This window comes from Rutilus rutilus (assembly GCF_951802725.1).
Source record: "Rutilus rutilus genome assembly, chromosome: 10".
NCBI lineage: Eukaryota > Metazoa > Chordata > Actinopteri > Cypriniformes > Leuciscidae > Rutilus > Rutilus rutilus.
In genome coordinates this window covers 24,138,241-24,152,470 of record NC_140215.1, presented here as the reverse complement: position 1 = coordinate 24,152,470, position 14,230 = coordinate 24,138,241, and the positions used below count along the sequence as shown (strand labels likewise).

Sequence of the window (14,230 nt, the reverse complement as noted above, 5' to 3'; positions counted from 1 at the left end):
CTTAAAGGTGCTTCTTAGAAATATTTTAAAAAAATATACACTTTTCAGTTAGGCTATCAGTTGCAAATTATTTAAGACTGTATATGGCTATATAATATAAAGTGGTTTAAAAAAAACGTACTAAAAAGATGATGACACTAAGGCAACTTTTTTTATGGGACACTTTACTCAGAAGGAGAGTATGGTAACAGTGTTGCCACATAAGGGGAGATGGAGACAAAATGCTTTAATTTTCATATAGGCTATATGATATTACAATGCTGTGGAAAAAGTCTTGTCCTTATGTTGACATTTATTGGCAGAAAGATTTTTTTATTAATTTATTTGGTATATATTAATAAATATATTAGTTGACTAATAGATGAAGCTGATATAGCCTAATTTAGCAAATAATGAAAATTTTAATTAAAAATGTTAATTTTAGAGAGAGAGAGAGAGAGAGAGAGAGAGAAACCACGGCTACTGCATTTCACCAGAGAGTAGCGCTGTTTTCTCATTTATTGTGAATTAGTGCGCCTCTACAGTCCACTCAGTCATTCAACTTGACTACAAGCTGTCTGACCAAAAAAAAACAAAAAAAAAAAAACGAAGAAATTGCTGTCTGACCACAGTAAGGCCTCTGATTAACAGACCTCGGCTCTCCTACACATTAAAATATAATTGATTTATCCAGTATTATTTTGCCACATTCTGTCTGATATTCTAAGCAGATTAATTATAAAGAGATCTTAACACAGTTAGTCTACATATAAGATATTACAGATATTTTGCTGTAAATTTAAAAGTAATGCGTTACTTTACTAGTTACTTGAAAAAAGTAATCTGTTCTGAATACGTTCTGAAACTTACAGGATATTCTTATAGTAAGATGACCTCTTATATGTTAAAAGTTTTATTTCTCAGTTCAAGACCCTTTTAAGTATACACAACACAACCTAAATTATAATATTCCAGGCATTCCTTTATGTTATTTATTTTATTATTTACTCAGATATGTTAGCCCTGTGGAATGTACTTCAACCATGGCCTAGTTAGTGTGAATTGTCTTGACTCTTTCCATGGTAATGTAACCCTATCCAGTGTCATGTCAGTCTCTTTACTGAAGAAAAGATCTGATCAAGCTCTCTCTCACCTAAGAATCTTACGTGATAGCACAGCATTGTGATTTCATGAGGGTCGCTGAAAGGGTACAAGCTTATCTTTGATTCAGCCTGAAAGGTAGGCCTATACATTGCAGAACTTAATGTATACAGTAGCCACCAGGGTACGTTTAACAGAATGTGTGTTCTATAGCTATAGCAACTGTTTGCTTTGTTCACTAAGTTTGTGTCACAGTGTGTGTGTGTGTGTGTGTGTGTGTGTGTGTGTGTGTGTGTGTGTGTGTGTGTGTGTGTGTGTGTGTGTGTGTGTGTGTCTAAGGGCACAACATCATGGTGACCTGCTGAGAGTTTGAATTGCAGGTTGTTTGTCACTATGCATATTTAATTTTAAGTGCATGTGAGATGGTGATACTGGGTTACTTCATTCTGTAAAGGAGTTTTCAATAACTGGAAAGGATATTGGATGAGTTTAGTCATCTACGCTCAGGCTTTACCACAGAAAACATCAATCGGAGCTTTTTTCATATCTATCTGGGGTAAAATAGTTTTTTCTATCTGTATTTAAATTGACTTGTGTCTATCTATCTATCTATCTATCTATCTATCTATCTATCTATCTATCTATCTTTCTATCTATCTATGCGTTATGCTGATTATTGTCACACTTATTATAGTGAGTAGGCTATATATATATATAGGATATATACATTATGAATTGTTGGGAAAAAGTTATTTACCTCATCTAACTTTTACTAGGAATGTTTATTATGGTTCAGTCCAGTGTTATTTTAGGATTATTTACATAGTAGGCTAGGCTATTGTATTATAATGCCTATTTTTTTAATTATCTTTCATTTTTATCTTCAGGTTTCATTAGTATTATTTTTTTTCTATTTCTACCAGTATAGAACTTTCATTTTAATTTCCGTTTTAGTAATTTTAGTAGCCCCACTTTAACTTGTGATTTCAGTTAACGTTAGGTGCCAATACAACATTTCTCATTTCTGTTTTACGGTTTTTATATGACATTTATATTTACATTTTATAGGCCTATTCTCTTTCAATTACAGCCTGTATATGAGTGTGCGTGTGCGTGTGTGTGTGTGTGTGTGTTGCTGTCAGACAGACAGGCAGCAGCGCAGGCAGCACGAGGAGGGAAACAGCACGAGGCGGCAGGCGGGCTTCTCGAGCGCGCGGGAGACTCTGAGGCAAAACTATAAATTACCCTGTCAGCCCAAGCCGGTAAGACGCTTTTTTTAAATCACTTAATGAAAAAGTCTGTGTGTAGCAATAAACGTTAGTTTTAAACAAAACGGGTTCGTCCCGTGCACGAGGACGCTGGTGATGTATGTCATGAGAAAGTATTGTTAGCCCAGTGTGAGGCGACTGTTGTGTGCTGAGCTAACAGGCTAACAGCTACGTTACCCTCGCTTTGGCTGTGTCCCAAAATCTAGTACGCTGTCTACATAGACCTCATTTATTACGGCTATGATACCTAAAATCGCTTTCTAGTTAGGCAGATCACTAGGATTTGATGACAGAGGCCTTATGTCTGCTTAGACTCCATGCAGAACAATATAGCACAGGTCATGTATGTAGATACATGTCTTAGACCACTGAAAGCCCAACATATTGATTATTCATTAACGTTATAACAAGTTGGGTTTAATGTCTGAAGCGAAGGGAAGGTGTTGGTCTTAGCTAAGTTTATAGGATTAAGACTTAAGTGTGAAAAGATCCAACTTTTTAACACTGTCACTGTGTGGATATTTCAAAACCTTGTGAGCTGCCTATAAGTTACAGAAAACATTTTGGGCTTTACAGGTGCTCATCATCCCAAGTGCCCTTATAGTTCATTGTCAGACTAAACACAGTATCAGATAAGTACTTTAATATTACTCCACATTACATTTAAGAATAATATGGTACATGTTCAAAAACATGGTATTAGTAAGTTATGGTCCTTTGGTAACGTTATATGGACCGTTCATGCGTAATTGGTGTCTATAAATCTAGTGCTATTTTTATCTTTATTACTTTAAATCCTTGAGTTATTGAATTCATTTAAAGGGGTGGTATAATGCCCTTTTCACAAGATGTAAAATAAGTATTTGATTTCTCCAGAGTGTGTATGTGAAGTTTTCACTCAAAATACCCCACAGATATTTTTATATAGCATTATTATAGTTGTCACTTTTTGAGGGTAAGCTAAAACGCACCGTTTTTCTGTCTGTCCCTTTAAATGCAAATGAGCTGCTGCTCCCAGCACAGAGGGCGGAGCTTCAACAGCTTGTGTCCTTTTACCTCACATAGACATGCACTGAAAATTAAAAAAACGTTTAGCCTTTTATGTTCAAACCGGAGTCAGACAATGATGGAGAGACTCAAGAAGAAGTGACAACATGTAGAATGCACCAGGACATTTCTGAATGGTTAGTTAAAGAATGTATCTAGCTTAGGCTATGTGTAGTCATCTTCTAGTCATTGATTAGCATATTCTGTCATGATAATCTATAAATCATGTTCCGGGGGTGGGGTTTATGTAAATGTTGGGGTTAGTGATGTCACTAACCCGGGAGGAATGTCATGTAGTCCCTATCAGCCGTATCTGTTATTACTTGTGTATTGTTTTAAGCATTAATAAAAAATTTATACAAAATAAAGAAAGTCCCTAGCTACCAGCTGTTTGTTGTAGTCCTTAAAAAGCAGTTTCTTTAAAAGCACATATCTCCCTTTTCTTTGAATTTTGAGCATTGTAACTTTGCAGATGTTGTTTATGCTCAAACAGCAACACCACTTTTCTTTTTTCAAATATGAAGCACCATAACTACACCACCTCCTGCCAAAATGGTTTGTTCTCCCCATTGTTCAAGACATGGTGGTTACGGCCTTGTCTCTTAGAAATTGTTTTACAGTGATTTCTAGCCAGACTGACATCTGCATGTCAGACACCAACCTTTTGAAAGATTAAATTTAAATTATTATCTATATAATAAGTCTCCAATAAATCCCTAAATGCAGAGAGTGATTTCACACTGGCCTGCAAGCATGTTTTACTCTACACAAAAACAAGCGACATAAACTATTCAATATTTTAGAGATTATTATCTGCAAATCCAGATTATTATTATTTTTTTAAGATTTTCCATGAGTTTTCTAGGTCTGGAAATGACCGGTTTTAAAACTCCGTGATATTTGTTGATTTTCCATTTCAGGATTTTCTAGATGGCCACTAAAAATTAAAAGATGTCCATCTTTCATCCATTTTCACGTTACAATTCATTTTGGATTTTGTGTATAAACAGTTAAAGATCTGGAATTGTTGTCATTTGTATATATATATATATATATTATATATATATATATATATATATATATATATATATATATATATATATATATATATATATATATATATATATAAAAATTTCACTCTTAATTATATCCCTAACGGCTCATGAATCTCGTAAATATATTTGAAAAATATTTTTGAAAACTGAAATTTGACAAAGTTAGAGTAGATTGCATCACTGGATGATTTTTTTTGGTTGTTTAACATTTCTGTCTGTATCATATTTGTCTTCTGTGAATAGTAAGGCCTGCCTTAATCATTTTGACATTTAGACTGCTGAGGCAGACCAGCCTAAGATCTGAAAGTCATATCTGATTATTATAAAATGTCTATGGTGGTTATGGCCCTGCTGAAAGGCTCAAAATGGTATTAACGCTCCACATGAAGCATTTCATCAATAACTGGTGTTATTTCTCTCTGTTTTACGGTTGTAGCCCCTCTACCCTTCGCTTCTTCACTTATGCGTGTGCCTGAACCCATGCCAGGGGGGTGTGAGATGGCAATTAATGGCCTCCAGTGGAGCTGAAGACGCAAGGAATGGGGCATCCCGGCCTGCCCTCGTTGTCCAAGCCAAGTCCGCTGTAGTCCATTTACCCAATGCACGAGGCTCCTTCAACGCTGAAAGAAAGAGATTTCAGGGCGGCGCGGGTGATTCGCTGCCTCAGCCGAATGTGAGAGTGCTGTGTGACCAGCCCTACTGTGTCTCAGGGATCCCCACACAACGTGCCTATCCACACGTGCCTACCATAAGAGTCAGCCGCGTTCAGAGCACAAGCGCGAGTTCTTTGAATGGTGCTAGTAATGGTTTAAGGACACACGGTGTTAGATCGAAGAGCTTGCCTCATATTAACGCTGCTCCTGCTGCATGCCATAGCCACAGTCAGCCCCATTGGAACCTTGAATCATTTAGGTTCAAGTCAGGGCTGTTGGGTAAAAGGGCCTTTTCGCCTCAGCTGTCCGTTTGTCCTGCCTGTCCCTCCCCACCCAAGTCTTCTTCTCAGAGGTTTGTAATTGAGAAGATCATGCCTACTAATCAGTCTTTGCCTTGGACGAGCAACAAGCTCAGGGATAACAGCAATGGAGTTATGCGGCCCCCAAATGCCAAAATGCCCTCGTACTCCAAACAAGAGACCAATGACCTGCACAGTCCTGCCAATATCATAACCGGCTGCAATGGGACATATACACGAGGCCTCAAAGCAGATGCAATGAAGCCTCCCCAACCGAGCGTGCCTTTAAAAAACGTATGCACGGATGTGCTTTTGAACCACAGCAAGGCGGCCAAGGAATTGAGGCAGTTTGAGAAGGTCATAGTGGAAGACACCAGAGCAAATGAGCTGGATTGCTGCGTTGGACATGGTGCCAGTGAAGCTTCTCAGAGAGTGACAAAAATCAGCTCTGAGGCAGAGTTCACCACTGTTCAAAAACTCAATGTACATGCAAGACACAGGACACTCAACATTCTGAGCAACATAAAACATCTCACAGATAGTTCTGTGCCCACCTGCCTTATTAATGAAGATAAGGAGTCTTGTTTTGCACCCATGGAAACCAACAGTGCCCTCAGTTTTGATATAATGGATGAGAAGTGCCCCTCTGCTGTTCTTTGTGATGGTAAGATGCATGGAGGTGATTGTGCCATTCCAGAGGTGACTGGCCACAATACGGCCTCTCCTCATTCGCCATCTGTTTACACCGTCACAAACCAGATATCTGCCATTCAGCTCACGAAAGAGGAAAGTTGTCAGGCCTCTCAGATGGACACAAGCCCCTTGACACTTAATGGAGAGGAGGAAGATAATTCAGAGATTCAGAGGTGTGTGCTTTTCATTGATTTATTTACAGTAATATTGTGAAAGTACTAAAGTGTAAAATAAGTTTTCTGTTTCAAAATATTTTAAAATGTAATTTATTCCTGTGGTGGGAATTTTCAGCATAACTCCAGTCTTTAAAGTCACATGATCTTTCAGAAATCTTTCTAATATGCTGATTTGCTGCTCAAGAAATTGTTTTTATTATAATGAGTGTGAAAACCAGTTGTGTTGCTTAATATTGTTGTGGAAACCATACACTTCTTTAGGATTCTTTAAGGAATATAAAGAAGAACAAAATAAAACTTTTGTAACCCTATAAATGTCTTCACTGTCACTTTTGGTCAATTTAATTAATCCTTGCTGAATAAAAGTATTAATTTCTTTAAAAAAAAAAGATCTTACTGACCCCAAACTTTTGGATGGTAGATCAAAAAATTGGTTTGACTGTATCATTAAAACTTGAATGAACAAATCGTTTGCATTTTGGACCTAACTTAAAGCACCCATATATTGTGCACCTCATATAAAAGTCAGATGTCAATGATCAGGTTTTTTTTTTCTTCTGTATCGTAATTCACTTTTCAGACAGGCAATGCTACTAGATGTTGATGAGGAGGAGCTTCCAGATCAGCTGGAGAATGACTTCAGTGATGATGGTAACAGAACTGCTTATTTCTGTGGATTTAACCTCAGCATTCATGAACCTGTGTTGTCAGAACTCTTTTAGCAAATTGTTTTTGAATGATGTTATATTTTGTCAGTGTCTGACTGTTTTCATAAAAAACGATGTTACTTTTTGCTCCTCAGATGATTGTGATGTCTCCTCAACAACGTCCTTGGCAGCCTCGTCCAAGTAATTAGGCTTTTATCTTTAAAACATTCAGCACATAAGGATGAATTGCACTGCTTTACATCGTGTTTCTTAACTCTCTAGAAATTGTGGTGGAAGTCCACCACCTGTAAAGTGAAGTCAGGCCTCTCAATGGTAAAACCTAAGCAAGGATTTAATCACAAGCCCTGGTGGATTAATATTTATGATTAGTACCGTCATGCATATCATGAATAAAGACTCTTTCAACATGATAGTCTATATAAAATCCAAGCTGCTGAATTTTGCCACAAAACGCATATACGAGTGATACATTTTCCACAAAAATGATTCCCTGTACACACTGAGGTCCAGAGTTTTTTCATCAGAATTTTAGTTCAGCTACAGTATTTTGCAAATACCCTTTTTTATCTTTTTGCTGATTCAAAGATCTCTTTCTGTTAGCTAATCCTGGCTTTGTGCTTGTTGCTGGTGATCTGCCAAAGGCTTGCTTTTGACAGAGATTTTGAATGCAACGTAAGGCTGACTATGTAAGCTAGATTACATCTCTTATATACTTTTTCTTATGACTTTACATGTTTCTCTTCTAGTCACCTGACATCACCATGGTGATGGCCAACACACAGAGGAGGACCTTACAATTTTTTTTGTTTGTTCTAGTGGTTGCTGTCAGAGAAAAGCTTTAAACCCAGAGGCCTGTAGAAAGGTCCCACAATTGTTCTTGTATGATAGAAGTAGAACTATCCCTCTATAACAGGAAAATGAGTCTCTAGTGAATTGTCAGGCCCGTGGAGCCATTGTCATGAAGTGACGTCCAGCTGATGGTTTTGTTTGTAGTAGGTGTTTTCTGGTTTTGCTTTTCCCACTCAAAGTAAATGCCCATGTTGAGTGTAAGGCCATTTTGAATCAACCTCAGCGGTTCTACATGACTGTCACGTGAGTTATGTTGCTTTCTGTATCCGTTTTCCACTGATTTATTAAGTTGACTTATTATATTGTATGTTTGTCTGGGTGTTCGATTTAAATATCATTTGCTACGGTTTTTTTTATTGGAATCTTTATCTGAAGTGGTTTATTTTTATGAGGAAGCTGGCTGTTGACAGGTCCTTAAAGCAAATAGTACAAGAATCTTTGAATAAGAGTATTTTGGTTCAAGAATTCAAAACTGGTTTGTGATTCTTATCGCAATTGGAATATGATCACCAAATTGGGTATGTCAGTCGGAGTTGCTGTTTTTTGTGCTAATTTCAACAGAGCTTGAGAGTATTACACTATTATTGCCAGCTGAAAGCATCTTCAAATGAACCAAAATGTTTATTAAATTAAGTGTCGGGGAATGTGTAGATTTTTCTAATTAGGGGTTCTGAATACATTCTGAGTGTGTAGATTCTGTTGTTGGCCTACTAATATAAATATACATGTTTTTGTGTTTTTTCTTTAGTGTGGAGGAGCCTATTAGTCCTGATGTGGAGGGTGATCTGGTGGAGAGACCCGCACTTGTTTCCAGTCTCTTCCCTCATATGTCCCCCACACTGTACTTCAGCACTGCCAATGAAAGAGGTTGGCACACACAAAAAGCTCTGACTTTAAAGGGATAGTTCACTCAGAAATGAAAATTAGTCCATGATTTACTCACCCTGAAGTCATCTTAGGTGTATATGACCTTCTTCTTTCAGACGAATACAATCGGAGTTATATTAAATAATGTCCTGGCTCTTCCAAGCTTTATAATGGGTGTGAATGGGTGTATGTCTTTGGAAGTCCATCAAAGCGCATCCATTCATGATTAAAGTGCTCCACGTGTCTCCGGGGGTTAATAAAGGCCTTCTGATGTGAAGCGTAAGAAAAATATCCATATTTAAAACTTTGACTAAAATAACTAGCTTCCGGCAGACGGCCGTACGCAAGTCGACTTGCGCCAAAAGAGTAACACTTGACGATGTAGGGGTAGCATAAGCTGTTCAAACAAACAGGACTGAGCAACCGCGTTCGTCATTACGTTGTGCGTCAAGTTCAAGTGTTACTCTTTTGGCGTAAATCGATGCGTACGGCCGTCTGCCGAAAGCTAGTTATTTTAGTCGATAAAGTTTTAAATATGGATATTTTTCTTACACGAACGCATCGCTTCACTTCAGAAGGCCTTTATTAACCCCCGGAGACACGTGGAGCACTTTAATCATGAATGGATGCGCTTTGATGGACTTCCAAAGACATACACCCATTCACTCCCATTATAAAGCCTGGAAGAGCCAGGACATTTTTTAATATTACTCCGATTGTATTTGTCTGAAAGAAGAATGTCATATACACCTAAGATGACTTCAGGGTGAGTAAATCATGGGCTAATTTTCATTTTTGAGAGAACTATCCCTTCGAAGCATCTTTCATATAAATTACACTAGGATTTGTTATTACCTTTGTCAGACACATATTTGCCAGTATATGAACAGATTTTTAAATACACATTTTTCTCTTTTAAAAAAACAGCTCTTGTGTTTTAAACATTATTTTGTAACATTTTCTCCACACTTCACAGTGGAGCTGTTGCCTGCTGAACAGAGGAAGCTACTCAAATGGAAGATAACTACAGTCACTCCCAATGTGGTGAAAAACACCATCTCCAGATCGCACTTCAAAGCTACCAAGAGTGAGTCAATCGCTTCTGTTTTGCGATGTTGTTTTTAGCAATGTTCAAAATTAAAACTGTTTGCCGAGTAGTTTTCTGCTTGCATTAAGGCTGGAATACACTACATGATTTTTTATATACAAACAGATTTTAAAATGCTAGGCATCATACACTTGTAAATGGTTACAGAGGAAAAACTGGGCATTACACACTAAATGACTCCGGATCACACTACCAGACTTTCAAGTCCTTTCAAACTCAACAAATTCATAAACATGTACTTTGTTATTAGGACATTACGTTTACATTTTTGTATTTAGGAGAAAATTTTATCTAAAGCGACTTTACAAGAGAGGAACAAAGCAATTCATCAATATTACCAATCTATAGGGATGCACTTAGCTGAAAACCGAAAATGCTTTTTAAAAATAATTTGTAACAGCTTTTTTTATTTTTTATTATTTGATTAATATTAGACTTTTTAATGCATTTCAATCATTTTAATGCAATTTCAAAATTTCATGTCGGCACGTTATTTGAGCTGACCTCGCTTTTCCGATGAGCATGAGCAGTACATGAGTGGAGCGTTCGCATGGGCTGTGAGCAACTGAGTGGAGCACATGTGCATAGTGCGGAATATTGAGCGCAGCATCACTCCGGCATATATTTTCGGCTGTTTTTCTATTTCGGCCAAAAACCAAAATGCCATTTTCATCCATACTAATATACAATGCCATGCTTATTTGACAACTAGATTATGAAGCAACCTAGAGAAGAGAAGAAATGCAGGGAAATGTATGACAAATTAAATCAATATGTGTTCTGAAATCACTCAATGTCAAACATGTTTAATATCATCTGACTGGATGGATTCATAGTCTGAGCCCATCATACAATGTGCATTTTTCTTTGAAATCCGCCAACTCTGACTGCCGAAAATCTGCAGACTGGCTCTGACTTTCAGCAACCAGTGCTTACTCATCCAGACTGCAAAAGTTATGTCATGAATTCCAGCCTATAGTCTGCAGTCTGTTGTGTCATGTGCTATTATTCTTTTCTCTAGAGAGTCATGATTGGCTGGGCTGCTGGGGTCACCATATGAAGTCACCAGGGTTCAAGGCTATTAGAGAGTTTCAGAAGGTAAGATTATCATATGTGTATTACCATTGTGTAATAGAAATCCATCAAGGTTGTTTCTCATATTAAATGACCGGGAAATGCTCTGTCAAGTTGCTGGTGTTATTTTGACACCTTTCGTAATTGCCTTATACTTCCTGTCAGCTGAGTATTAACAAGCATGCATTTCTGTTTGGCAGCTGAACCACTTTCCAGGCTCCTTTCAGATCGGCCGGAAGGACCGACTTTGGAGGAACCTGTCCAAGATGCAGGCACGCTTTGGCAAAAGAGAGTTTGGCTTCTTCCCACGCTCCTTCATTCTCCCACAGGATATCAAGCTGCTGAGGAAGGCCTGGGAGGATGGAGGCAGCAAGCAGAAATGGATTGTCAAACCGGTAACATTACATCACTAGAGTTGTTGTGAAATAACTTTCTGAGATTCTTGTCATTGACGTGCTGCCGTTTCTCACATTTAGCCTGCATCTGCTCGTGGAATTGGCATTCAGGTCATTCACAAGTGGAGCCAAATGCCACGCAAGAGACCGCTCCTTGTGCAGAAGTAAGTTGGATGACCTCAAAACATATTTAATTCCTCGTTGAGAGAGGTTTCTGATCTTTTAAATGATGTGGTCTGTGTTTCTTGCAGGTATCTTCACAAGCCCTACCTCATCAGTGGGAATAAGTTTGATCTACGCATCTACGTGTATGTGACTTCTTACGACCCACTCCGTGTTTACATCTTTAACGATGGACTAGTACGTTTTGCAAGCTGCAAGTGAGTATATGTCATTCAACAAAGCCTTTACAAATATGCTGATGTGGTGGGTTTGCTCATTTAAACTCATGTTTTTATTTTGTTTGTTTTTATTCAACACAGATACTCTCCTTCTATGAAGACCCTCAACAACAAGTTTATGCACCTTACAAACTACAGTGTGAATAAGAAGAACTCTGAGTATCAGAGTAATAGCGATGACAAGGCCTGTCAGGGCCATAAATGGTAAGAATAAAGAGTTATTACACAGGTATTCAGGGTGAGTCTGTCCTGCACTTGTAAGGTGGTTTGTAAATTAATCAGCAGCCAGCTCATGGCCTCAAGATAACCATTATAAGTTACATTTTCGAACTGGCCTCAGAATCATAATATTTTATTTAATGCAGGGCTTTGAAGGCACTGTGGCAATACTTGGGCTCTCAGGGTATAAACACCACTCTCATCTGGGAGAAGATCAAAGATATGGTCATCAAAACCATCATTGCGTAAGTGTCCTGTAATTTCTTGTCTAGTTCTTTTGTATTTGCAGACTGTCCTTGTATATGTGCACACTATGTTCATCTAAACTGAACTTCAGTGTATTGTCTCTCTTCCCATGGCAGGTCTGACCCCTATGTGAACTCACTGGTGAAGATGCATTTACGATCTGCCTATAGCTGTCATGAGCTGTTTGGCTTTGACATCATGTTGGATGAGAATCTGAAGCCATGGGTGCTGGAGGTGAACATTTCACCCAGGTACAGCATCCAGGAAATCCTACAGCTGAAGCTGTTCAGAATTTACAGTTGGCAGGCAACTTTAGGTCAAGCCATTAGTTACTAAGTTAATAACCATCAGTTACACTGATGTTAGGAGCAATGTTATTTTACTTGGTTATATTAATTATTGGAATAATCTGAGTGTGTGAATCCCAGTGTTTGTTTGGCACACAAAGGAGGGTAACTCACTAACAAATTTACACTAAATAGTAAGTTTTCTAGTAGTGTCACTAGTACTGCTTGTAGTTAGTCCCCCAACATTATCAGTTCCTGTAGATTAAGATTTGGCCTCATACATGCACTGAACCAGAGGATTTTTCCCATAAAATATGTTCATTTAGTTTCATATATTTTATTTTTCCAAGCTGTTGTGTTCCATAGAATCCTGCAAACTGTATTAAATACTGTTATCATAATGTTTCCTTTTCTCTCTACAGTCTGCATTCGAACACACCGCTGGACGTCAGCATCAAGGGTCAGATGATACGGGACCTGCTGAATCTTGCTGGCTTTGTCTTGCCATTGAGAGAAGACAATGAGCCTTCCACTTCCAGTGCCAGCAGCTCCACCAGCAGGTCAGTTCTGGTTTTACATTGTTTCAAAATTTGTATATTGACTTGTATTTTTGTATATTAATTGGTATTTTTATACATTACCACTCAAAAGTTTGGGGGTCAGTACATTTATTTATTTATTTATTTATTTATTTATTTATTTATTTATTTATTTTTACTTTATTACCACATTTATAATTAAAAAATATATATATATATTTCAAATAAATGCTGTTTGTTAACTTTTTATTCATCAAAGAAGCACACCTGTTTTCAACTGATAATAAGGAAATGTTTCTTGAGTAGCAAATCGTATATAAACAATATTTGAATGATTTCTGAAGGATCATGTGACACTGACTTAAGACTGGAACAATGATGCTGAAAATTCAGCTTTACCATCACAGGAATAAATTACATTTTAAAATATATTAAACTAGAACAGTTATTTGAAATTTCAATAACAATAATATTGTGAGAATTATTTTTTTTCTGTATTTTTGTGTGCATGAGATTTTTTTTTTTTTTTTACTTTTGAATAATCTTACTATTAAAGGGTTAGTTCGCCCATTTAAGGCATGAAGTTGTATGCAATCCTTACCAGCACTATAGTGCATACACACTGACCCACTCTGTGGTCACCTCCCTGGTCAGAGTTCTGGCCGCTGGAAGTTTTTCAAGAAAGTATTCCCGGTTAGTTTCCGGGGCCTCAAAACTGTGCGTTTTTACGTGAAAAAATTATATGCGTTTCAAAGCTTGATTAATTTACATCACAAAAAACACGCCAGACAAAATTCATACCTCAGTTTTTAATCTGCACTATTTTCTTTCCATTTCTATCAATCCGCGCTGCTGTCAACGTCAACAGTGCGCACGTTCCGATCAGCTGTTCCATAGTGTTTACACAATCGAATGACAACGACGTAAAAAGTAGAAAATTAACAATGGTGCGAACTTGTAAATTCCCATTGTGACCATAAGAATGTGCTGGGATCACTGTTCAGATTCCATCGTTTTCCTGTTTCGGATATAGCTAATATGAGACAGCTTTGGCTGGTTGCCATCGGTTACTCTGCGGGAGCTAAAATATCCAGAATCAAGGATTTTCGTGTGTGCAGTGCTCACTAAAGCGAAGACGATTACATCCCCAACTAAGGAGAAAAAAAAAAAAAAGATTTGAAAGAGTTTTGCTGTACCAGTACCACGGGTAAGCTCTATTTACTAACTTTATGATCCCATGTCTAAACTGTACAGTAAACAATGTTTAGACTCCAGTGGAAATCACGTGAAAAGAGGTCATATAAAA

The 14,230-nt window shown here is 37.6% G+C and overlaps 1 protein-coding gene across 3 annotated transcripts in view; it reads left to right on the top strand.

Annotated features, from left to right (window-relative positions):
* Nucleotides 1-14,230, top strand: part of ttll4 (tubulin tyrosine ligase-like family, member 4) — a 33,657-nt gene that overhangs the window by 16,734 nt on the left and 2,693 nt on the right. For 2 of the 3 annotated variants that reach the window (XM_084421347.1, XM_084421348.1), the window contains exons 2-15: nucleotides 2,223-2,342; nucleotides 4,887-6,268; nucleotides 6,852-6,922; nucleotides 7,074-7,119; nucleotides 8,537-8,655; nucleotides 9,632-9,742; nucleotides 10,785-10,861; nucleotides 11,038-11,232; nucleotides 11,314-11,396; nucleotides 11,484-11,612; nucleotides 11,715-11,837; nucleotides 11,999-12,097; nucleotides 12,215-12,349; nucleotides 12,808-12,945. In XM_084421347.1, the coding sequence (XP_084277473.1) occupies nucleotides 2,223-2,342; nucleotides 4,887-6,268; nucleotides 6,852-6,922; nucleotides 7,074-7,119; nucleotides 8,537-8,655; nucleotides 9,632-9,742; nucleotides 10,785-10,861; nucleotides 11,038-11,232; nucleotides 11,314-11,396; nucleotides 11,484-11,612; nucleotides 11,715-11,837; nucleotides 11,999-12,097; nucleotides 12,215-12,349; nucleotides 12,808-12,945 (2,828 nt within the window). Of the gene's footprint in view, nucleotides 1-2,222; nucleotides 2,343-4,886; nucleotides 6,269-6,851; nucleotides 6,923-7,073; nucleotides 7,120-7,717; nucleotides 8,032-8,536; nucleotides 8,656-9,631; nucleotides 9,743-10,784; nucleotides 10,862-11,037; nucleotides 11,233-11,313; nucleotides 11,397-11,483; nucleotides 11,613-11,714; nucleotides 11,838-11,998; nucleotides 12,098-12,214; nucleotides 12,350-12,807; nucleotides 12,946-14,230 lie in introns of those variants that run through there. The other variant, XM_084421349.1, reaches the window with a different exon arrangement.